Source organism: Brachyhypopomus gauderio, chromosome 1 (assembly GCF_052324685.1).
Source record: "Brachyhypopomus gauderio isolate BG-103 chromosome 1, BGAUD_0.2, whole genome shotgun sequence".
NCBI classification, from domain to species: Eukaryota; Metazoa; Chordata; class Actinopteri; order Gymnotiformes; family Hypopomidae; genus Brachyhypopomus; species Brachyhypopomus gauderio.
This window is the reverse complement of record NC_135211.1, coordinates 33,571,444-33,595,742: the sequence shown is the minus strand read 5'-3', so window position 1 is coordinate 33,595,742 and position 24,299 is coordinate 33,571,444. Positions and strand designations below refer to the sequence as shown.

General features: G+C 43.2%; 1 protein-coding gene across 3 annotated transcripts in view; it reads right to left on the bottom strand.

Annotated features, from left to right (window-relative positions):
- The window catches only part of LOC143518300 (uncharacterized), a 98,474-nt gene extending 81,509 nt beyond the window's left edge, over window positions 1-16,965 (bottom strand). Inside the window, exons 1-11 of one of the 3 annotated variants that reach the window (XR_013132158.1) lie at window positions 16,759-16,964; window positions 15,268-15,392; window positions 14,216-14,284; window positions 13,720-13,819; window positions 7,812-7,935; window positions 7,378-7,653; window positions 6,930-7,010; window positions 6,187-6,306; window positions 5,738-5,800; window positions 1,385-1,429; window positions 17-70 (exon numbers count right to left, since the gene is read on the bottom strand). Coding sequence is in view for 2 of the 3 variants with exons in the window: in XM_077010748.1 (XP_076866863.1) it covers window positions 17-70; window positions 1,385-1,429; window positions 5,738-5,800; window positions 6,187-6,306; window positions 6,930-7,010; window positions 7,378-7,653; window positions 7,812-7,935; window positions 13,720-13,819; window positions 14,216-14,284; window positions 15,268-15,392; window positions 16,759-16,760 (1,059 nt within the window). In the remaining variant the exon portion in view is untranslated. Of the gene's footprint in view, window positions 1-16; window positions 71-1,384; window positions 1,430-5,737; window positions 5,801-6,186; window positions 6,307-6,929; window positions 7,011-7,377; window positions 7,654-7,811; window positions 7,936-13,719; window positions 13,820-14,215; window positions 14,285-15,267; window positions 15,393-16,758 lie in introns of all 3 variants that reach the window. The other 2 variants (XM_077010748.1, XM_077010753.1) reach the window with 2 other exon arrangements.
- Between the last annotated feature and the right edge of the window lie 7,334 nt (window positions 16,966-24,299).

Below are 24,299 nucleotides of genomic sequence, written 5' to 3'. Positions count from 1 at the left end.
ATTAAACGACACCCACCTCATTCCCCGGCCGTTCGTCTGACCCAGGAGAACCCGCAGAACCCCCGCTGCCCTGAGGAAAGACGACCAGCCTTAAGGGGGGTGGGGGAAATGGCAGCATTTATCAGACGACTGCTCTCCCCCCTCGCATCGAGGTAACGCCACTTTGAGTAAACACCGGGGGCGGCTGTTTAACAAAAAGATGGGTCTGCTTAGGGTTCGAGGAGAGCGTGTTCTGGTGGGTGAGTCTGCATGCGCTTAAAGCACAGGAACCCATGTGCAGACACCACGTCTTCATGATGTTCCTGTTTCGGTGGGCCAATATGTCAACATGTGCAGCTATATCAACACCCATAAATTATTATAACATCCGGCATAACTCACAGTTCTGTTTATAGAAGACATGACTTGCAAATGCTAGGTTTTGCTGAGGATTGTTTGCTGAGGATATATATGTATATATATATATATATATATATGCTAAAATACTGTATATATTAGTGAATATGTATATTTATATATAATTTACATCTAAAGGCTTTCAAGTAGGATGTTGCCCAGAGCACCACACCACCTCCACCAATGACCCAGATGTCCACATGATGTAAAAGAGAATGTGATTTGTCAGACCACACCTCCTTCTTCTATTGCTTCATGGTCCATTAGACCAGAGAGAGGAGCCTTCTCTTCTTGCACGGATCAGTGAGCCTTAGGTACTCATGACCCTGTCACCAGTTCACTGGTTGTCCTAGGTACTAACCTCTTCAAACTGGGAACAGCCACTCTGATCCAGGTGGGTATCTAACACAGTTTGGCCCTTGTCAAAGTCACTCAGAAACTTGCCAGTTTCTCCCCCGCTTACAATAAATAATCAAGAAATGAGCGGTCACTTGCTGCCTGAAGTATCCCACCCCTTGACAGGTGTGAGGTAATCAGTGTTATTCACTTCACCAGTCAGAGGTTTTAATGTTGTGGCTGATTGGTGTATATATACATATTCAGAACATTATGCTACATGTATAAATTTCCTGGTGCTCTGTTTTAATACGAGACATTACCTGAGGCACAGTTTAGCATCCAAATTGGGCTACAGCTGTGACATTCACTTTCCACAGTAATTTCGCCTTGGTTTTACCACGCAACAATGGTCATTGAGGATACCACTTTCATAACACCAGTGTCCCTATAACCTTCAGAACACCAGGTGTAAACATAAATCCACACCCAGAATGTTACTTTTCTTTAGTAGCTTGGAGACACGCTCTAGATTAAAACTACTGGGTCCTTCAAGGACACCCAGTAGACCTCCTTGTGTGACCAAGCATACTACACTCCTATAACAAGCCTTTTTTGTCGGTGAGAGCCGTTTGCTGGGATTGAGACGTACCTTCTCTCCGGGAACACCAGAAAGCCCGTTCTGCCCGGGGTCCCCCTGTAGAAATAGACAGGCACTTTAGTGACTGATTCCTTACACAGTTCAGGTGGTGAGCTTTAAGGAGCCAGTGCAGCAGGCGTACACAGTTGCTGAGGGCCTCTTTCTAACACAGTAGCCAACAGCTGCAGTGGCGGATAATATTACCCGATAATTGGGAGCGTACAAATCCCAGACTAGTGCTAACCTTGTTGAAGTATAGCTCGGTAGGGGGGAAGTCGCTCGACGTTAACCGCACCAGGGATTTCACAAAATTCTCCCCGGCACTAACTTGCTTTCTAACTCCCAGTCAGACTAGCAACTGGCCTGGACTTTGCATTCCTCTGCAGGTGAAGCAAACCAGTTATTGCAAATGGTGAGTTATTTAACTAAGCCACAGCTCCTGACTTAGTGCTTCATATAGCCATGACTAGCAAAAATACATCAGCTCCATGACTTGATGACTTCATTACTTGATGGGGTTTATATATGTGAGATAAAATTCCATCTGTCTTCAAAAATACTGCAAAATAGGCATGATCAGGACAATTTGACTGTCCACCCAAATATTCAGAAATTCATGCTCCTCATGCATGTCCTCCAAAAATGGGAAAACACTGGAAAATTAACCTTGAAATTTCTCTTCCCTTGTGCAGCTAAAAGGTTCTTAAATAAATTACAAAAGCATGTGTTTGTATTGAGTTATGGATTTAATGTCACTGAACTGCAAGGACACTGACAATACTGTCACAGTCCAGAATAATCTATACATTTCAGGAGACTTTTTCTTAGCCCTAATAGTTCTGTAACATACATCAACTTGGGCTGTTTTAGAACACTGAAGCTCCATCTAGTTCAGCTTCATGAACACATTTCATGTTTCGTCATGCAACGACACAGCATTGAATGTTGCATCTACAGATGCTGAGATTTCTTGAGCACTTCAAGCACCACTTGAGCCCATTCCCTACCTCCAAATCCTACCACCCAAGTCCATAACTGGCTCTGGGTTTAATCCCCGACTGATGGGAATCTGGTACACCACCACATAATACAAACATGTCTATCTTAGGAAATCAAACAAACAAACAGCCCCTACATTTTGGATAGTCCCACAGAAAGCTAATGCTGTAGGCTGCTAACAGCTAATGCTGCTGTTGACTGTTCACCCATAAGGAACATTCAACACCTCTGAGTCTGTAAGCTAAATGGTGTCAAAGGCAGCCCATGCTGACTCTTACTCATAACCAACCCACTCTTGAAAATGAACGTGGCCTCTGGTGTTAACCAGCCACTTAATAACTGTTGATTCTTTGTCCCATTAGCTCATTGTCTAGTGTTTTTTTTTTTGTTTTTTTTTTTGTTTTCGGAGCAAAGTCATGTGATCTATGGCTTCTAACGCATGCTGGCACTGCTGTCAGCCAGTCGAAGTGAGGGTTTTCCCACAATGCCAAGCTGTACACATTTAGCCTCTCTCCCCGCTTACATAACTCAGCAGGCTTGACATCTGCCTTTTTTCTAAAATGAAGAATGAATGAATGTGTGAGAATGAATGACGAGGAGAAAATTACACCTTTGGTGAGGGGCACAGAAATACCGTTTGAGCCCCAATCGGTCAGCTGCTGGGGATATTCAAATGTCATTTTTCCTCTTCTGGGATGTAATGTTGGAAACACAGGATGGGCAGGTGGTGTGCTGTGGGAGGGGAGGAGGGTGGTGCAAATCCCCGGTAGGCTTGAAAACGTGCACGTTCCTTTCGAGCTTAATATGTTGCCGTGACAGGGAATGACGAGAACGCTATTTGCGAATTCCCACACCAAGGCAAATGTGGGTCAAACTACTTTTTTCTGAGAGCATGAGATGAACCTCCAAATGTAAACTGAAGTTAACTGGCAAAACTGCATGTGCTAATAAAAGGCAAAGATTCCTGAGCTATATTATTCAAGCATACTCTCATACCATGTAATAGGCTTATATAGGGGACTCCGAATATTTTACATAACTCTCGCTTCTCAGTTTATGATATTCATTCTTATTTTTTTTTGTTTGCCCAGAAAAGTGTGCAATGAAGTAAGATTTTCTCTTCGTAAAGCTTCTGCAGCCTTACGGCTGATTAATAGAGATGTTATCGGCTTGGGGATGAAAACATGGAAGAGATGTCTATTTTGATTTCAAGAACGGTGAAGGGATCTATTACATGCCCTGTTGTGTCCTGTTGGCTTTTGACCCCCTTGCGAAAGGAGATTTAATTCTCTAGAGGGATTGAATCCGATCCAGCTGTATACCAAAAGAGCTGTCTGCGTACACTCCTGGCTATGTCATACATTCTTATATCTGCTTCCAGAACACACACTCATAAGCCCCACTGGAAACTACTGCTATGGGGAATATGAGAGACTGGCTAAGCTCGATTAACAGGGTTACAGTAAGAATGCCTGAGCCAGCTATAATCTTGAGTACTATCCACCAAGAAGGTACTTCAATTCCATTTTCCGTCTTCTGTTCAGCCATTAGGATTCAGCAGTGACATTAAGGCTTCAACAACTACCCTAATTGTATGACAAGATGGTGTCATTTAAAGCACCGATGATCCAATGCTCACTAATAAGAAAGCATCGCGTTCTTGTCGAGATTTAACTACGCTCACCCGATCACACTTGAGCTGTGCAGAATTACAACACGCCATTCACGGTGCGCAACAAATGAACACAAGATGCCCATGGCTGTCCCTTTAACAGTTATCTCCTCAGGTTCCGGTTACAGAGCACTTTGACTAATGAACAAGCCTTGGTGGAGTCAAGTCAGCTCCGTCCCACGCTCCTCCGTGCGTGAGCCAATCACAGCATGGGGGAGGGAAAACCAGAGGCAAAAAGTGGTTATTTGGGGAAAAACCCAATTAATATTGACATTTTTAGTGACACTAGCTTATTAATATTGACATTTAATACACAGTGCAATTTGGTACACCTCTCACAGATACAGCAGGTTACCACCTGACAGTTCTCCACTGTAAGGTATTTTCAACACAGATAAATTGGTGTTTAACATCGGTGCTGCACATAACTGCTGAAAAGATCAGCCATATTAACTTTGTTGAAGCTCCTGCTCCAGCTGGATTTGAAAACAAATGTCATGCCACTTTCTGGAGGAGACCATACTAATTACACGGAAAACTGGGCAAACATCTCAATTCCTCCGGCACGGTCTTTGGCCCCGCAGGCGTCGTGATTTAGCGGCCAGCGCGCCGTCTCTCCCGCTAGGAATTCCTGAGGGCCTGCCACAAACAAACACAAGTGGCTGTCCACGAAAATAACCCCATCCCAAAACACAACACGGTAATTAGTCCATTGACCCCAAAGGCCATCTGGCCTTAATGGGCATACTGCCACCTGTTCCTTGTAATGGATGACTACGATTCCGCCTGTGCTAGCCCATACTCTCTCCATGTGACACAGAGGCCGGAATGACGGCACTCTCCATCCTAAGAATTCACAGGCAGGGGTCTGTGCTGTGTTGCGCATATGACTCTATTACGTCCACTGCAAAAAATGTTAGTTTTGGTGGCTAGCATCAGTGCTATACAAAAGTTACCAAGGCAATTGAAAAATTATGCCTTTTTTAGTAATGCAAAATTTCTATGTGTGTTATATTAATTCCTCATTTTAAACAAGTGCATCTGAAACCATTAAGTACTTAAAAGGTACGCAGCTGAACACTATAACTCAATCAGTTATAGTCGTTTTTATGTTAGCCGTCCTCCAGGTGGTCGGGCTGTGTGTCCAGTAGTTCATTGCTGGTACAGGCCCACATTTCTTGCAGCTTGACAAGCCGCATTTGAGCCTGTAGTGACACTGACAATTTGGACCAATTTGGTCTGCAGAACCCGACCTGCTCACACCAGTGTGACCCCTGATTGCCACGCCGTCACCATTTGAAGGTCACCGCTGTACCAGGATACAGACATCCACCCATGTAATATCGGGTCAGTGGTGGGCCTGTGGTCCCACACCGAGAGGGTGCTGTGACCTTGCATGCAGCATCAGGCGAATTTTAGTCTATAATTGTACTTATTTTTACCTTAAAAAACGGGGCACCCAAAAAAACTGGGTTGCCTGAATATCGGCGCAAGGTAGGTGTTTCTAATAAATGGGGAGGGAGGGGGGGTGTCTTCATCACATAACGAGGATGTTTGAATCTTTTCAAAGAATGGAAAGAATGTTTGAATCTTATTCTCACCAAAATACACACTTATATGCCAATTTATATCACATGACAACAAAGCTTGAAAATCAATGTCATTTAGCAATGTGGACCGGCAGCAGACGATACCTTTACGCCTTTGTCCCCCTTCAGTCCGGGAAGTCCCGCCACACCTGGTAGACCTGGGTCTCCCTTCACAGCAACAAACAACAAAGTTGAATGGTGCGACTTAAACAGGACAGAAACACACATCCATGCTCATTAACCCTGGAAAGTTGTGATCTAAATTCAGAGAAGCATTGCTGCTTGAACTTCAACATTTTGTTCTTCGGTTGAGGCCATAGAAAGATCCCAAATGAAAAAGGGCGTGTCTTCAAAGTGCATGCCCCTCTGCCAAAGTGCCGCTAATTAGCCTTTACCCCTTAACTCTCACTGTCGTCCCAGAACACTGGCCGGCATAAAACGCACCCTAATTGGTTTTGCATTTGCATGCCACGCCAGTTCGCCATTGGCTAGTGAGAGAACCAGACAGCTAATTCCTTTGTTCGAAGGCACATCTAGGCTCCTGCTAGTGTTACCTTGACAGCCGGGCACTGACAGTGGTCGACGGGCGGCTGGGCCGCGTTGGAGACCATCTTGTGGAGGTAGCCCATGATCAGAGAGGCAGCGGTGGGGCCTTGGCTGCCTCTATCCTCACACTGCCCAGACACAAAGAACATGGAGAGTATGATGATTCCTCAGGCCATTCTAGCTGGCCTAATTCGAAAACTTAAAGCTGCAAAACCACGATCAAATATTGTTGGGTATTTGACATAGAAATATATAATTGATCAACAAAACTATGATTATTCTGGGTTCTTTTATTTAATTTCCATTGAGTATCCTTTATGGAATCTTGCCTCTAACACATATTGAGGTGTAATAACATACCACTGTAACACAAGCCTGTATTAGTGAACAAATCTGGCTGCTTTCTATAAAGGATTCAGTTTTTCATTGATCCAGTGCTACTGATAAGGGCAACATGAACTAAGGGCATTCCTAAGGGCTTTAGACGCATTAGAGGGAATAAGAGGGAGAGGAGCACACTAACACTGGACACTAACACAGTTTCCTACTTTTCCTACCATTCAGTGCTGGTAGCAGTTGGACATTTGGGTCAAAGTGAACAACTGGCATCAAACAACACATCTCTTCATAAACAACTGACCTGTCTTCCAGAAGACAACAGCTACTGCCCCAACTACCACAGCATAATTACGAGACTGCAGGAGTGGGGTTAATTTAATGGAAGTCATTACCGTAATGATCTGAATCTTACATTGGCTCCTGGCGCACTGCAGCACTGGTCCTCTTCCGCCATGCTGGGGTCACAGAACACCACAATCTCCTGAAGCTCAATCTGGAAAAACAGGGTAACTCCACAGTGATTCCGATTTGGCATGAAAATACCAGACACAGCAGGTTAAGCTGTGATGTGGTACTGAGTACAACTGCCAGCCCCTAAAGTGCACAGATGTCGACGTGGAGTGAATCTTCAGGTTTGTTTTGTTTACAGAAGTCTAATCATGCTACGTCACCCTTGTTCTTGTTCTGTGCCCAGGTGCACTTTTCATTATGCAAAATCCTGTCAAAAAGTGTCTTCATGGGGTCTCCTAATAGTTCACGTTAACCCTTGAACAGAGATTTATGCATTAGCATATAACATGTTAGTATCCTTCCCCCACAGAGGAGTGTAGGGTCCTCTCTGGGCCCGGTTGAGAACTCACGTCCACTGGTCGGCCGTCCTCTGCCCTTGTGGCGATGAGGGTGCGTCCGCTCACGTCCACGGTGTCCCTCTCATCGATCAGACGTCTCTCGATCAGCCTGCAGTCCACGTAGAACGCTACAGTGTTGCTTCGCACGGCCAGGCCGAACGTGTGCCACTGGCGGTCGAACAGGGGGTGCGCGTCCCTGCTTTTGAAAGCGAAGCGGAGGCTGTTCTTCAAAAGCCCCACAGCTGAAAACTCCACCGCTTTTTTGGCACCATCCACAACCACGGACACCTGGGAAGAGAAGAGAGTCACATACGGCCTGCGCAAGGGCCCAGCGATGCCACGTGACCTTATTAACATGAGACACAATCGGCTACAATCACGGTAATGCCGCAGCGGTGCCAAACGCCAATGGGATTCAATTGTGGTTCACAAACGTCTTCCCGTACTTGGGGATCTCCAGCTTGATCGAGGACCTGCCAGAGGAACCAGCGATCCTTCTTTGTGGTTTTGCGTAGCCGGAACGTAGCTACCAGGGAGTATTCACGGGAGAGTCCGGATGGAAACACCAACCTACCATGGGCAAACACACACTTGAGCAACACAGCAGAGGTAGCCTGACATTTCTCATTAGTTAAAACAACTTGTGTACTTAATGCATCAATGCGACTCCTTATTCACAGGTAGAGAAAGAGATGGAAGCATCACCTTTTATACTGTTATTATATGATGAAATAGGATGGAAAATGTATAATTAATTGAAATTCATATATTTTAACTTCTGGGGGTGATTTTTGCTTTCAGCGTGCAGATAAAGATGGAGCAGAAGTTGGATTAGGTTAACTTCAACCTTTTCAATCTTTTCTGTATTCTGTATTGCCATATAAGAATGCTGTATCATACCAGAAGGGTTTGCTCAATACTTTGGCTTTATGGCAAATATGATCCATCCAGCCTAACAAAGGTTGTTATGTGCACCTCCAGTATATTACAGCTAACAAAACAAATTATTATTGATCCAGACCTTGAATGGATTTGGCTAGTCTAGTTTGCAGTGAAGTAGTATAACGGTCAATACAAGCCTCGTGCTATGGGGCAAAAAAAATCTATGAATCAACTGCATAATAAATACAAAATTTTTCCATGTTTAAAAGGCATATTCATGTGACTTAAAGCATCCAGATTCATTTGCTGTAACATTTGTAAAACTCACAGCAAGTAATTAAATACTGAAGGAATCAAATTACACTTATAAATGAATAAGTGGACAATGCGTGTTCTGAAAACTGAATAACCTCCATTTCTCTCCGTCCAGCTTGGAGAAGCGCTTTCAGCACTTTCATAAAGCGCCTGCATAATTACCTGGAATGTTAGATCAAGTTGGGGAAAAAAGCCTTTACAGCTATAACTGAAGAACCAAAACACAATAAACCATAATCAGCAAAAGTAATAATGGGAAAATCTAATCTTTGAAGTCTATAAAGGGGAGTGAGGGAGTGGGGTAAAGAGAGAGAGAGAGAGAGAGAGAGAGACAGAGAGAGAGAGAGAGAGAGAGAGAGAGAGAGGGAGGCACACATGAGAAAGAAAAAGTAAGAAAGGAAGAGAGAGACTATGGGAAGAGGGAAATAAAAAGCAAGAGAGAGAGGGGAAGAGAGAGAGGGAGAGAGAGAGAGAGGTTGAAAGGGGAGAGAGATACACAAAGTGAGAAAGAGAGAAATATAGAAAACAGAAAGAAAGAGGGAGAGAGAGATAGGGTTTACAACAGACAGGCTGGAAATGAGTTTCTGCTCTAATACATCATCCTCTATTCTGCCTGAGCAGTACCTTTCTGCACAGTGCGTCCCCTCCTTCCACAGTGACCGCGGGGAAAGTGTACATTATTAAAATGACACATGCGCTGACTTTACACCAGAGCAGGATCAAATGCTTTTGTGCAGGGGAGGCAGACAGGGGAAGGGGTAAAAAAAGGCTCTGGGGCTTAAGGCAAACAAGCACAGATATCATATAGGACAGTGGTCAGGTAATTTGTTGGTGCAACAGCATTTTATTTTTTTCTAAACCACCTTCATTGGGATTCTGTCCTACAACTGACTGCGGAGGAAACGGGTATCACAGGATTTGAGTCCAAAGCAATGCAAAGCCTCGATGTTTTCAAGTCTGCTGAGCCGTCAAGTTTTATGGACACGACCCTTTCAAGTGAACCGGAATCAGATGGCGCGGTTCCACGGTCTAGACACCAGAACGCCGCTATGATCGGAGCGACTTCACAGAAGACGTGACCACAGGTGCGTCTCAAGGCCCCAGCTGGACTGCATTTATTGAATGTCGTCAAGCCATCAGCCAAAAACTTTTTTTTTTTACCACCGAAATGCCGCACGTGATGCCTCGCTCTAGAGCACATATGTCAAAGTCAAGGCCCGCGGGCCAGATCCGGCCCGCGAATTGATTATCTATGGCCCCCTGGATGATATTTAATTACTATTAGAACCGGCCCGCAGGCCACAGCCGCCCGATGGTGTTTTGCACGCACAAACACTACATTCCCCACAATGCAACGGTAGCCCGTGAAGTCACTGCAGCGCACACAAGCGGCGAGGGTCTGCGCGGCGAAAATGACGCAATCGCAGTGGCTCCGCCCGTGCGCGAGGGCGTCGCACGCTGTCGATTCTCAAGGTCGTGCACCTCTCGAATTTTGTAACAGTGCGCGCACCAGTTAAACTTAATTAAGTTAGATATTTATACATATAGTCGAAATAATTCGAAATCATTCGCTTTTTTATTCACATTATTTAATGGTTATTTTCAAAACGCCCAATCTTAACGTCTTCACGTTCTCTCATGTTTTGTCCTGGAATTACAAGAGGCTCGTATTTGTTAACGTAATACATTTGTTGTGAAACGAAGTCGTTACAATTTTAAGCATTTTCAAGTACTTTAGCCTAAATTCCAGCACTTTTCAAACCTTTATTACTTTATTAATTTAATGTACAGGACATGTTTTATTTGAAGGAAGTTTGTTTTTATCTGTTTGCTTGTTGAAAAATGTTTTCACTTGAAATTACTGACAGATCCATAAGAAAATATTGCTTTATTCATTTAAGCATTAAATAGTATACACTGTGTTGGGTCTTGGTTCAATAGGCTATGTGCAATCATTTCAATATGTTTTAATAAACATTGAACCAGTCCGGCCCTCGGCTTGTAGCAAATTTGGTTTTTTGGCCCTCGGTGTATTTGACTTTGACATCCCTGCTCTAGAGTAAAGCTGGAGAAGTATTTACTGCTGTCTGAAGAAACCCACCACACTGCCAACGAAGTGGAAAAAAGGCCAAACAGTGAAGATCTCCCATAATGCAACTGCCACACCCGATACCCAGAGGAGGGATCCGCGCATGGCCAGGAGCTCGCCGAGCCACGCTGCAAGACCAATGGAACCCGATCTGGGGGCGCCGGGCCCTCCTTTTCCATGGAACGCTATGAACCAGAAGCCAAGTGCAGCCAAATACGATACTGGTCCAGCCGAAAGGCGAGCCCTGCTGCCCATCCCGCGAGTAAAGTGAGAGATGTTTGGGGATCGCAAGGGGCAGGAGGGAGGGGGGGGCTCCACTGCCACACCTCGAGACTCAACCGCACCTCCAGCTGACAAGCACCATCACCTGTCAAAGCTCGGCCGTGGCTGGGAGGGGAGGAGGGGGTTTGAGGGGGGTGGGGCGGAATCCGCCATCTTTGTCTTGCGGTCCACTGCAGGACTGGAGTCTCAGAGGTTTGTCCTGCCGCCACCCACCCCCACCCTTCCACCATCTCTCTGGAAACCAACAGTATTTATAGTTGTGTAAGAAAAAAATTTACAAATCTAAAAATATCCTTCCCATTTCGACGTAATGTTCTCTCTCCGCTGGTGCTAAGCGTGAATGCACAAACATGACCCAGCACCGTTTAAAAGGTCAACACTTAGTCAGCAGGGGTTGTTGTAAACAAGGTAAATGACGGTAAATAATAGGTAAACTCAAATAATACTTAATCAAGCCGTCCCATGCATATCATGAGGTCTGCAGTTGGGTCGAGAATCTTGACATTGACACATTGGGTACATTTCTGATATATTGGTACTGTTCTGGTACCAAAATGTAAAAAAAAAACAAAAAACTAAAAAAATAATAATACAATCCATGCATACATAACTGAACAGTAAAAGATGCTATTAGAGCTCAGATAAATATCTGATATATCCACAGAACAAGCACCAAAAGTGTCATATGTATGTAACTGTAACATGGAAGACTACAGTATGGCCTTCTGACAAATCCATCGACCACACTGAGAACCACAGCTCAATGGCTACGCGTGGACGTTCTTATGTCACTTGTGGGCGGCGCATTTCGTTCGCCTGATTACACTCACTCCTTGGCCGAGTTGCTATCTCATCTGCAAATGAATACCAGGTAAATGAGTCAGCATCTCACGGCTCACCTCGCGGTTTACCCTTAATAGCTGACACGAATTGAATTATCCCTGTGAGCTGGCGATAAGTGGCTCATTCCATGTGATACTGTCAACGAACCAGGTGCTCGTGGGCCAACGTATTCTTCCGACTCTCAGCTAAACGGGAGGCAAAGTTATACCCTGAGAAAATACTGGTTGTCAGTGTGGAAGTTTTATGCCTTCGACCCTCGAAAAGGCAGGTCCCGAGACCCCTAACGCACCAAGGGCAAAGGTCCGAATGACTGTGGCGTTACGACACCATGATTGGACAATGCTTTCTTCACTAAGATGCAACTCATAAAAAAGGCAGCGCTCCAGAGTGATTTAAATATGCCTTCATTAATTAAGAAAGAGCCAGAACATCACTGATGTGGTTTGCCTTCAGATGCATTTTTCTTACATATGTGCTTATAAATGTGCTCACATTTAAAGTAGCAATTCACAAACTATGTTTTTACAAATTATGTAGGCTGACAAACTGATGCTCCTACAGTAGCATCCCGGGACAAACAGCTATTCTTAAAAACATAACGCTAAATACTAGTGACGCAAAATAAATGCATGGCAGAGCTGCAAAATATTTAGTGTTGTTACAGTGCACAAAACAAAGTTATCACTATGCTAATGGCTGACATGCAAGTGTTACAGGTAAAAATAAAATGTAAATGTGCCATATTTTTCAATTGTGATTTTTCACTGCAATCAAAATCTGTCCTCCGCATTCACCTATCTGTGTAATTGAACACACACACAAACACACACTAGTGATTACTAGGGGACTGTGGTGCACACATGCCCAGAACAGTGGGCAGCCCTAGCCCGGCGCCCGGGGAGCAGTTGGGGTTAGGTGCCTTGCTCAAGGGCACCTCAGTCATGGCCTCAGGTCTGGGAATCGAACCCACGACCCTCCAGTCACAATACGGGTTCCCTACCACAGGACCATGACTGCCCCAATGGGAAGCAGTTCATCTCAACATCTGACATCCTCCTTGCAGACTCAAACATATATGGATTTTTTTTTACATGTTAATTTTATATGAGACATGGAAATTTTATGCCTTAAGCCTCACTGTGCACCAGCCAATCAGAGCAGGGCTCATCAAAACATTCATGAGCTAAAATAGGAACAGCTTGTTTCATTCCAGGACTAAGTCATAGGGTTGTAAATGAGCATGTAAAACTGCAACTGCTGAATTTTTGCCCTGACCAAAGTTACACACCTACTTATGTAGAACAATTTTAAACACTAATTAAATACATCTCACTGCACCTTTAATTTTGTATTTTCTGGAAAGCTAGAAACCATGTTTTTCCTCATGCTCAATGAACCCTAGTCTTGCATATATTGTATATAACACTGACTACACTGCTTGAATAGCACATGCAGTATTTGCTATCAGTACAAATGTCCCACAAAACCACGTCAACCACATAGAACCAGCAGAATTTCTCTACGTGTCACGACCCCCATGTGTCCCCTCCTCCACGTGTCCCCTCCTCCACATGTCCTGCCCTCCACGTGTCCCGCCCTCCACATGTCCCACCCTCCACGTGTCCCCTCTTCCACGTGTCCCACCCTCCACGTGTCCCCTCCTCCACATGTCCCATCCTCCATGTGTCCCACCCTCCACATGTCCCATCCTCCACGTGTCCCCTCCTCCACATGTCCTGCCCTCCACGTGTCCCGCCCTCCACATGTCCCGCCCTCCACGTGTCCCCTCCTCCACGTGTCCCCTCCTCCATGTGTCCCACCCTCCACATGTCCCATCCTCCACGTGTCCCCTCCTCCACGTGTCCCCTCCTCCACGTGTCCCGCCCTCCACGTGTCCCACCCTCCACAGTGCTGAAAACTTAGAGCTCCAGCTCCTGACTTACACAGTGCTTTTGATGAGAGGCTTGCTACCCAGTCGGAACAGAGGCCTGTCATCTGTAGCCACTCCTTTCCGGAGAAGAAACTTTTCTGCCAAATCAAATCCTAAAGAGAAGAAGCAGGAAAGGGCTATAATTTGTTGTCCCAGTGCCATCAAAGTATTTGTGTTTTTCTGGCTTTTTGAAATGATGTTCTTTTGACACTTTTAAGATGCAGGGAAATACATCAGACTGGAAAATGCATTGCTGAATAAACAACATTAAGTAGTTTTATTACTGTGCATGTCAACTAACCAGTGAGTTTTCCCTTTGAGTCACATCTGTGGTGTTTTGTGGAAGAACAGAGTGCTTCAAAAGTTGTTTGGGGATATCAAGGGGATGGAATATTTTTAACCTTATTTGCTGTGACAGATTGCTCTATATGCAAATGTGTCATCATCCTCGACTCCAAAGCTGAAGTGTCAGATGGTAGTAAAGAGACAACAGCATTTTTCAACCATACCTGTGTACTCATGATGGTGGCTTATGTTGCTGTACCATCTTTCCTCCAGTTTTAAAGGTGGACATGGATCTAAGAAAGGATGTTATAAATTAAGATTTGTACTAAGCAAAGAATTCTCATAAGTTACAAACATTTATGACAAGTCTGAAAGAAATAAAAAGGATATAAACACACATGATATCTAGCCTGACCAAGCCCAAATGTAACGTTTTAATTTCACATAAAATGTACAAATGAAGGAACTGTGAGTTCAAAGCTGCAGTAAAAGTTAGTTCCTTACAGGATGTCCACATTTTCAGCTTGAAGCTTGAAGAAAACTTCCCTAACCTTTTTCATTGATTAGATGCTGGCAGCCTTGTTCTAGATTAGCAGTGTCCTAAATTACACTGTGGTGTAATTGATATTGAACGGAGTCTCTTCTTAAAATCTTTTTTATATTGCAAAAGAGCTTGCATCTTGAAGCGAGACACTCACTTTAGAAAATGGATGCAAAGGATGACCGTCCTGTTCCTTCTAAATAGAGGTTCTCTGTTTCGACAGCGTGTCAAACCACTGGTGCAACCGTGACAAAACCAGAGCATTGAATGACCTCTACCTACTACAGTCATGGAGTCATGGAGTCCATGTCGTGAAACCGGGGCCAAATTCTTGTTGGTGCCTTACAGGGGATGCCGCAAGTCTCTAGCCAGCGATGACTCATTTGCACACCTCGATTCTGAACACGAGTGCTAAACAAGTGTCAATAAAAGGCTGTGGGAATAGGTGGCAGGAGGCTAGAAGCATTTGCCACAGCACAGAGGTCAACTCTGCCTTCTTCTGCAGCACGCGCGAGCTAAACTGGTAACCTAAGCAGCATGTCACAACTGAAACAACACCAGGGCCCACAGTTCGGGCCCTGCTCAGTGGTAATGAGTAGCCGTAAAAGCACAATATAAACCAGTCACCTATGTTTGATCTGGGTCTGGAATAAAATTAGCCCGGCAAGTAAGAAGAGTGAACACCATTTGAAAGGTATTCTGGCGGTCCGGGTCACATGCCGGCAGGTTACATACCTGTTCTCTCGTTTACAGCCATGCCAAACGTAGAAGGAACGGCATTTACTACCCAGAAGAAAACAGTCCATCTTAGCCAGTGACCCATGTCTTCTTTTGCACATGAGAAAGGGCTTCCTGAATGCCTAAAATAGAGTACAATGTCACTTTTCAGAAGCCTTTAAGGTTAACCAAAGCATGCCTGACACATGATAATGCCAAAATAATCAAATAAACATGAAACATAAACAGATAAAGGGGGTAACCAAATTAATTCTTTAAAAGAGACATGTCCAACCTTAGAATGTAGGCCGGTATGTTTACTATTTTCATAATATGAAAAAGTTTTTTTATATCAAATTTCAAATTGCTTTATGTTTAAAGACATAAGTATACGCTTGAATTACAGACTAAAAAAATATCTTATTGTAAACTGCACAAAGTTTACAGTAAATGTCGCACTTCTGGGAAATAAATTCTCGGGTGAAACGAGCTGCTGTCGAGAAGTAGCAATGCGTAATGACGGACGTCCTCAGACAAGTGCCAAATTCGAGTAAACAAACAGCCTCGCCGGCTACCACACGGCTTCTTCTCATGCGTGAAACTAATATATATATATATATATATATATATATATATATATATATATATATATATATATATATATATATATATATATATATATATATGACCACCAAAAGTTGATATTTCGCGCTCAATACGTTTTTTCCACAGTTCACCACATTAAAACAGTTGCGTCATATGCGTAAAATGTGCAGCTGACCTGTATTTTGAACTTGAACCTGACACATAACTAGGGTGTCTTAAAATTCGTCTCGGATATGCAGTAACATATTCCATTAATAAATGGCGATCAAGGATCACGTGGATCTAGACTCCGTGGGGAGAGCCAAGTATCCGTTAGTATGTCTATCATCCACTTGTGCCAACGAAGGTGTCACATCAAGTAACAAACACCGTTTTCGTAATCAATAAGAGAATTACAGGAATCATGTCGAAAGTAAATTTCGTCTCGAACAATACTCAAATATGCATGATCTCCTGTTATATTTTATTCTGCATTGGTGTTAAACATCTTAAATAGTTTGATTCCACGCTTCGAGCATGCATGATCTTCTCTAATCCACCATGTAAAACGTCGCCTGTATTACATACGGATGCCAGTTACATGACAGTTAAGTAATCTCAAGATTGTACACAAAAACAAGCACTATCGTTACCGAGAAGTCCTTCGACCTGTTCATTTTCATTCGTAACGGAATGATTATATATTAGATGTCGCGGGCAGTAAACCTTCCCCTCTCACCCAAGTAGGGCGCAAGAAGACTTTATAACGGACGCGCAACTCCGCTGACAGGACGCCCACCTCAAACGACACATAAAAGCTTAAAGATTTATCATCCTTTATCAATGACATCGGTGGGAGGTTTGACAGCTGGAAGCAAACACTAATCAAGAAATAACCATGCGACAGAACGTAGCCTTACTTACATCTGCTGGAAAAGTTTTCTTCAAAGCACAAAAGGGCACTCCTTTACGCGTTATGAGCGCATGTTAAAGGCGACTTCGGTTGCAAACCACACTTGCAAATAAAAGTGAGAATGAGAATGAAACCTCATGGAGGAACAGTGTCCTTATTAGTCGTACCGACTGACCCTCCCACTTACACATTAGGGTACTAAAAGACATTAGACAGGGCTACCACAGAACCATCACTCAGAACTTCCATCGCGAGGAGATGGGTATCGCTTTTAGGTGTGATTAGTGGGCTACGTTGTAGAATCCCACTCGCGTAATTATTATTATATACTCTATAAATCAACACGCACGAGCAGTGGTGTTTAGTGGTCTGTTTTATCAAATTAAATGCAACATTACTGTTGCATCTAAATCGCTGTAGGCTATACTGATCTAACTCGGACATTCATCCGTAATTCCATGTGGACCTTATTATGTTCACAAAATGTTGTTTTTTTATATATAACAAAGCTGATGCAGATTTTCAGCTACAGTTTTCCCCGCGCGCACACAGGAGTTCCAGATATCTGTTTTTTTTTATCTGTCGTCCCTTCAAAGACCATTACAGACTGGCTCACAGTCTAATAGGAAGCTCTGCAGAATGAGTAAACACTGCGTTATAGTGAGATTCAACTTGTAACTCAGTAATGTTTGGAATTCTTGCTACCGCCAGTTGAGACTAAGATCACATTGGCAGCACGACCTGCTGTGAGCAAACAGAGTAACTACATACTTAACAACCATTCTCACAGCAGGCTAGTTTATACAGTGGATTACTCATTTTAAAGCACTCATTAGGTGAACACATTTTCAAAGGTATTTTTTACTTCAACACCTAGAGTTAACTGTCTACGTGTTTATGTGGTTTTGTGACTAGCTCTCCACAAATAAGTTTCTATTCCATTTTATTTTTTAGTCATATCAGCACCATTAATAATTATGGCATTAGGTTTTTTTTTGTGTGATACTGAATTTGTAATTAAATACTTTCGTACCACTTCTATGCATTTTTAATACTTTTTACCACCATTTTCACAGTCACCCTCACATATGCTCTTCTATATGCTTGTATTTTGAAGGACAACTATAATTCAATCTGCAGCTTCAAGAACAGAAGCCTAGTACACAAGTTATTGTTATATTTTCATTAGTCATTATGACCACTAGCAACCAGGAAGGTGTCACGTTTAACCCTTAACTGTTATTAGCTCTGTAGGTCACATAACATAATCTTCTACACTTCCTCTTCCTGACGTTCTGATGCCATCGATGTGCAATAATCTGCTAACAGATGATAATCCAGAGTTTATTATAAAATGTAGTTGGACGTTTAAAAAATCTCGGTCCACAAATGTCAAAGATGGCGAAACAGATATGCTCCAGTGTAGTACAAGCACTACATGCAAAGTTTGTTTACTATTACTTTGGTCTGAGACAGATCAGGTCTCAACATAAATTGGAACAGCTTTCATGTTGTCGTGCATTTACCGAGTGAGAACTGGGCAAAGAAACATGTTTACGCCTTAAGTTGATCCTGTACGCTTTCTTCTGTGCCCTAAAGGGAATATATGGTCAAGTGAAAGTCATCCAATCATTTACGCACATGGTCTTTTTCAAGAGCAGGCTAAAATATCCGCGAGCGCAATCACGTTTGATTGAACCACGGTCTCCAGACGGCCACGTGAGACTTGAAGTTAGCAAAAAGATTTGTGGTTTAGCTTTGGGCAGGAGGACCAAGGCTGATGTTAAATGCTGGGTTTTATGGCTCCCTTTTCCCAGTAGGCTATAAGATGCCTAAATATGAGATCAAGAGGATGGCAGGTGCTTTGGTGGCATTAGAGCTCCGGGGCCCACGTCACCCTGCGGCCCCGGGGTCACCCTGGAGCGCTGCAGCGTTTCATGGCCGATGGCAATTACCTTTCGCTCTCTATTTAGTGTTCCGAGTTGATTCTGAGTTGTGTTCTCTCTTGCCCAAAGACTGCACAAAAAGCCATTTTCCAAAGCAAACAAATCTGACGTTTCCAGCCTATCAGGCATGAGCACCTGTTCCCCTGCACCTGTCAATGCACGAGTACTTATTTTGCACTATTTACATTATTCCCTGAACTTCACATATCCTGAACCCTTCTCAACGTATTTCAATACCCTGCTGGCTGTATGGGCTTTGTTACCCTGCCTCGCTGAGCAAACCTTGGGCAAAAAAGCATGCTGTATCTATCTAAAGTGCTTCCCAAACAATTGCGGTGCCTCGCCTTGTGTTGTCCGATTCTGCGAGTGGAACTGGATATGGCGAACAGCTGGAGAAGAGAGGCGGCACAAAGGCGCATTCACGCGCCTGCCGGTGGAGAGCTGACGCGTCATCAGACTCGAGCTGGAAGGCAGTAGTGAAGGAAAGACCAGGGACTCCCTCTCCCACATCCACCGCGCTGGAGTCCGGCGCCGCGCTCCGTCTGACCCCCACAAGGTGAAATCCAGCACTGAGGGTTGTATTAATAGAATTCCGCAGTACCGCTGGCTACAGATTCGGCCTCGGTCGCGAACTTAACGCAAGCTGTCTGAAACATTGGACGTCATTAGTCTCCTTCTAGGGTATTGGATTTTGTGTTATTGACTTTTCAATTTTCTCAGGTTTCACAGCGTGGATATTAGGTGGAGAGGCAGTCTTTTTTTTTCAAATAACAATTTTAGAGATCAGTAATGAGTTATTTAGCTTGGAAAGAACAGAGCGCAGTATCTGTAATTGGTTGAAATATATTCTGTTCGTGTTTGAAGAAATTTGTTTGAGGTGCAAGATAGAGGTTATTTAAAGTCATGGTAATCAGACCAACTAAAGAACAGTGCAAGACATTCTGGGACGTAACTGACACATGATGCTCATTGTCATGTATTTCAATTAAACAGATTCAATCCAAATACAATAAAATGTGAAATGAATAGATGTTTGCTTTTAAAATAAAGTTCACCTGCTTGGCTGCTATATTTATATTTAAAATCTATATCTATAAACACACAGTTTATACAAAGGCAGTAATAGGCTATATAGTAGTCTGTAGCCAGGTGTTTGGATATATGGAAAATCAAACACATATAGGAAATTGCTCTCAATGGATTTGTCCACGTTCTACTGTCCCACCCACAGCAGAAGCAACATACTGTATACTGTGGTTAGAGAGTTTGATGATGATATGAATGTGTATACAGTCATTTCTGAAAATGTAATCAAGTCTGTATTTTGATTTAGTCTTTCATCTCACCATTCACAAAAGGTAACCTGAGAAAATGAATCGATTTGAAACATGCCAACAAGGAAACAAATAAGGGAGCCGTTCAGCCACCTGAGTGGATCCAAATGTAAATTACAATAAAAAATGAAATCTCATCTCAATGAAGACTGTGGTAACTCTGAAGACTGGACTGGGCACTGACTGTATGTCTGTGAGTCATCGCAGAATGACAATGTGGATTCCAAAGGGCCTACAGGACCTACTGCAGAAGGTGAAGAGGTCTTTCACGTCTGGAGATCCGGTGGAGATCAAGTTGGCAGAGACAGGTGATGGTAATGAAACAGGTTCAGGAACGAATTGGGAGCAGGAAAGGACGCAGGACATGTTTGTAGCAAAAGCGGCAGAGTAATATGAAAGAGCTGGTGAGGAACAAAGAACATCACTGGAATAAAACAGGCTGGAAACCTGTGCGAAAAGAAACGGGGCTAAAAACGGGACAACGGTGCCTTTAAAGAACACACATTATGGCTTCACACATTATGAAGACCTTTCACCTTTGGACTTGAAGCAACTTCATTCCATTGTTAAAGATCATCTGGCCCTCATGCAGCTGCCCTACCTGGCACAGATAGGTGTTGATGATGCGTGTATCCACATACTCCATAGAGTCTTCTCATGCCTGGACAGAGCCAGATAATACCTTCTTTGATTTCTCAGCCAGCACAATCTGGGTGTTAACTCAAGGTGATGTCACATGGATAAAGGACTACATTACCCACAGGCCCCAACTTGTAAGGTTTCAGGTCTGTGCACGAGTGAGCAGGTCTATGGCACCCCATGGAACTATCTCACCTGCTTTCTTCCCATTCTGTCAGTATAGAGCAGACTTCCAGTACCTCACCAGTTAATCCCACCATAAGAAGTTCACTTTTTTTAATTACTTCACGATTGCAGAGGGCATGGGCAGTGTAACTGAGACAGAGTACAAAGGGATGGCAGAGGACTTTCATCTTGTGGAGAAAGTCACCTGCAGCTAAACATCAGGGAGAAACACAGGAGCCGTAGTGGGATTCTGGCACAGTGGGAAGTCTCTGAGACCATCCTGGAGGAGTATGAGGAGAAGTTCCAGACATAGTAACAGGACTTAGTAATTAACTGTAGGGTCTAGTTGAACTTCTGGGATGGACTAACATACCTGTTGACCAACGGATCCTGTCTGACTGCAGCAGGGTGATTGGGTTATTCTATAAGTCCATGGTGGCCAATGGCCACTCCTTTGCTGTAGCCTGTTAGGGAATCAACACTCCTACACCTTAATGACTTGATTAGAGTGGTGGCTTCACAGGACTAATCCTGCACTAGAGTCAGGGATAGAGACGAGGACAAACCTGGAGAATGTCTCAATCATTTCTGTCCATGGTGTGAAATGTTAGAGCACTTTTAGCAACCAGTTCACTTCACCATATTTCCCCATGAGTGTTACTGGGGATTTTTTTGGCAGTTGCCAACACATTCTACAATGGCAATCTTTTGGCATACTGCCTCAATCCTAGCCTTTCACAATATACAATTAGCCTGTATATGGGTTCATAATGTTTACGAGAACAGAAACCTTATATGAGCACATCAATATTGATATATTTTAATATCGATATTAATTGCATTTTGCCTATTTAGCAATCAACCATTATATTCTGTCTATTGACCTTTCACCATTGCTGTTTGTGTGCCAGCTACCCATGCCTCATAATGTGTTTGATGTTCTTCAGGCTGATTGTCGTGACCTCTTTATATACATATGTCATCACACTGTGTGATTAAAATCAAATCTATCCTTTAAAAACTTGAGTGGGTTCGCCTTCAAATGTGGTAATTTACCCTTAAATGCATGGAGATTGCATCAAATATTTCTACGTACTTTGGGTCATACCATGGAGCAAAAAACGATTTGCAGACTGTCATGATAATGCTGTTCAGTCATGATGGTGTTGTTTGTTCTTCACACTGACTACAAATGTAATTATACACATGACGAGAGGTCAAATATCCCCCCCCCCCCACACACACACACACACAGTACCAGGTCCACTCGTGTCATACCCTCCTATAACAATCCTCTACCTCCCCCAAAGACTTTCACGGAGATCACCAGGTAAGCACCTTCCTTCATCCAATTAAGCCCACGTATGTCGAATGATTTCACGGTCGCATGTTAATTACAGAAGGAAGCACATTACCTTATTATATTTTCACATATCAAATTGTAAATGTTAATTATTCTCCCCCTATCTGTGTCCATTTCCTGCGGCCCTAGTTTCAGGGTGTAGTCAGTGGCATACGGAAAGTGCAGATTGGCCATGCCCTGCAGGGGATCTTCAGCTGTGGATCAGGAGGTGATTGTAAATAAAGCAAAAACTAATTAAAAATGCTCCTTGTGGCTTGTTTAGAATTTTTCATTCTAAATGTTTCAAAAAGTGTTGAAATGCTGACAATTCGGTTGTTCAAATATTCTGGTAGTATCTAAATTCAGTTTTGAAGTCTGGAAAACCTTAGGAAGCCTTTTGCGAATGTTAATTTAAGAAGAGCTTTCCTTCTGATTAGAGGGCCTGTCTGTCATCCTTTTGTGTGAGATCCCTTCTAAGCGTTATCTTGTTGTGAACATTATTAACTCGAACCTTTCACACTTTTAATTATCTTTGTTAAATCTGACCGTGTTCCCTTGGCTACTGTAAGACCCAGATCATCTGAAGGACTTCAAAAAGTAACTGAGAGGAAAATAGTGAACGGATTATGTATATAATGTATGGCAACAGAGGAGTGTGCTGAGTTCAATCCTTTCTGAAAGTGAGACCGTAAAGAAAGCTCAATTTACTGATTTATAATGAGCTGGATAAAGAAGTATGTGTGTGTGTTTGTGTGTGTGTGTGTGTGTGTGTGTGTGTGTGTGTGTGTTTGTGCGAGCATGTGCATGTGTGCGCGTGTCTGTGTGTGAGTGTGTGTGTGGACAAAGAGGTGGTTGTGCTTCATTCTGGAGCTGGGGCTTAATTCAGCATGCGGGAGGGGAAGCGTGCCTCTGTGGGTGACACGCATTTGTGACTCAGCGCCCATGATTAAGGGGCCACGGGTGAAGGAGCTGGACTCATGAGCTCTCACTGCACATGTGACCCTGGAAAAGAACCTGACAATTATCCTGCGTTGTGAACACATCACCTATGTGAAATGACTTCACCTTCAGATGAATTGAAAAAGGAATTCATTTCAGGGTGCATACGAAAGTTCCATTGGTGCAAAAATTGATGACACGTGTGGTATTGTATCCTCTGAAATGTCCTGATTTGTCAGAATAGAGATTGGTCACATGGCATTACCCCTTCACAAGGAAGTATATTCAGTATTTTTGATGGGCTCCAAAACTCACATGACACCCAGTGCGTTTTAACCACTGTAAAATCAGAATTTCCCAAAAAAGATATCCAAGAGAACAGTCAGCGCCATGATGACTATTAAACATCTGTGGTAGGCATTTTTGACACACAAAAATAGCTCTCATTGTCTTTTACTTGTCTCGTCAGTGTAGCCAATTTAATTTGCACTCAGATAGCTCACATTAGGTGCCCTACAGGAAAGAGGAATGTTAATCAAAAGGGCGGCGTGAAGAAGGCTTCTGTGTCGCGTATGCAGACATTACTCGCCAGGTTAGTGCGCTTCAGAAGATCGATGTCCTCTAAGGACAGTGGTACATGCCACTAAAAGGCCTTTAAGACCATTAAGACATTTCTTCCATCCTGGCTTGCTTTTTTATTTTTGCTTTCGGCCTGTCTGTCTGTCTCTCTGTCTGTCTACCTGCCTGTCTCTCAATGAATTAATTACTTACAGTTAGAAATAAAAAACCTGAAAAAAATGGCTCATGTCTCATATTGACTTACTTTGTTACTTGAAACGCCCTAAGGGTCTTACAGGATTAACACTTAGACATGGAGGTCTAGACAAGACGAAGACCGTATCAAACTAAGTAGAGCTACTCAAGCTCTCAGTGGCAGAATGTGCAAACCTTCAAAAAATCAAACCAAAGTTCTATGGTACTAACTGAGATTTATTCAAATTGTTTCAAAAAATCATTCTATGGATGATGCATTAATCATCATAAAAATACTTTTTTGCATCATAAAAGTTTTTGCATTTTTGCATTACTTTACTTTTTATTTCACAATTTGGACTTTTATCTTTGGGAAGCTAGGACCACTAAAAATATGGTTTACAAAGCTACCAGACACTCAGCACAAGCACACA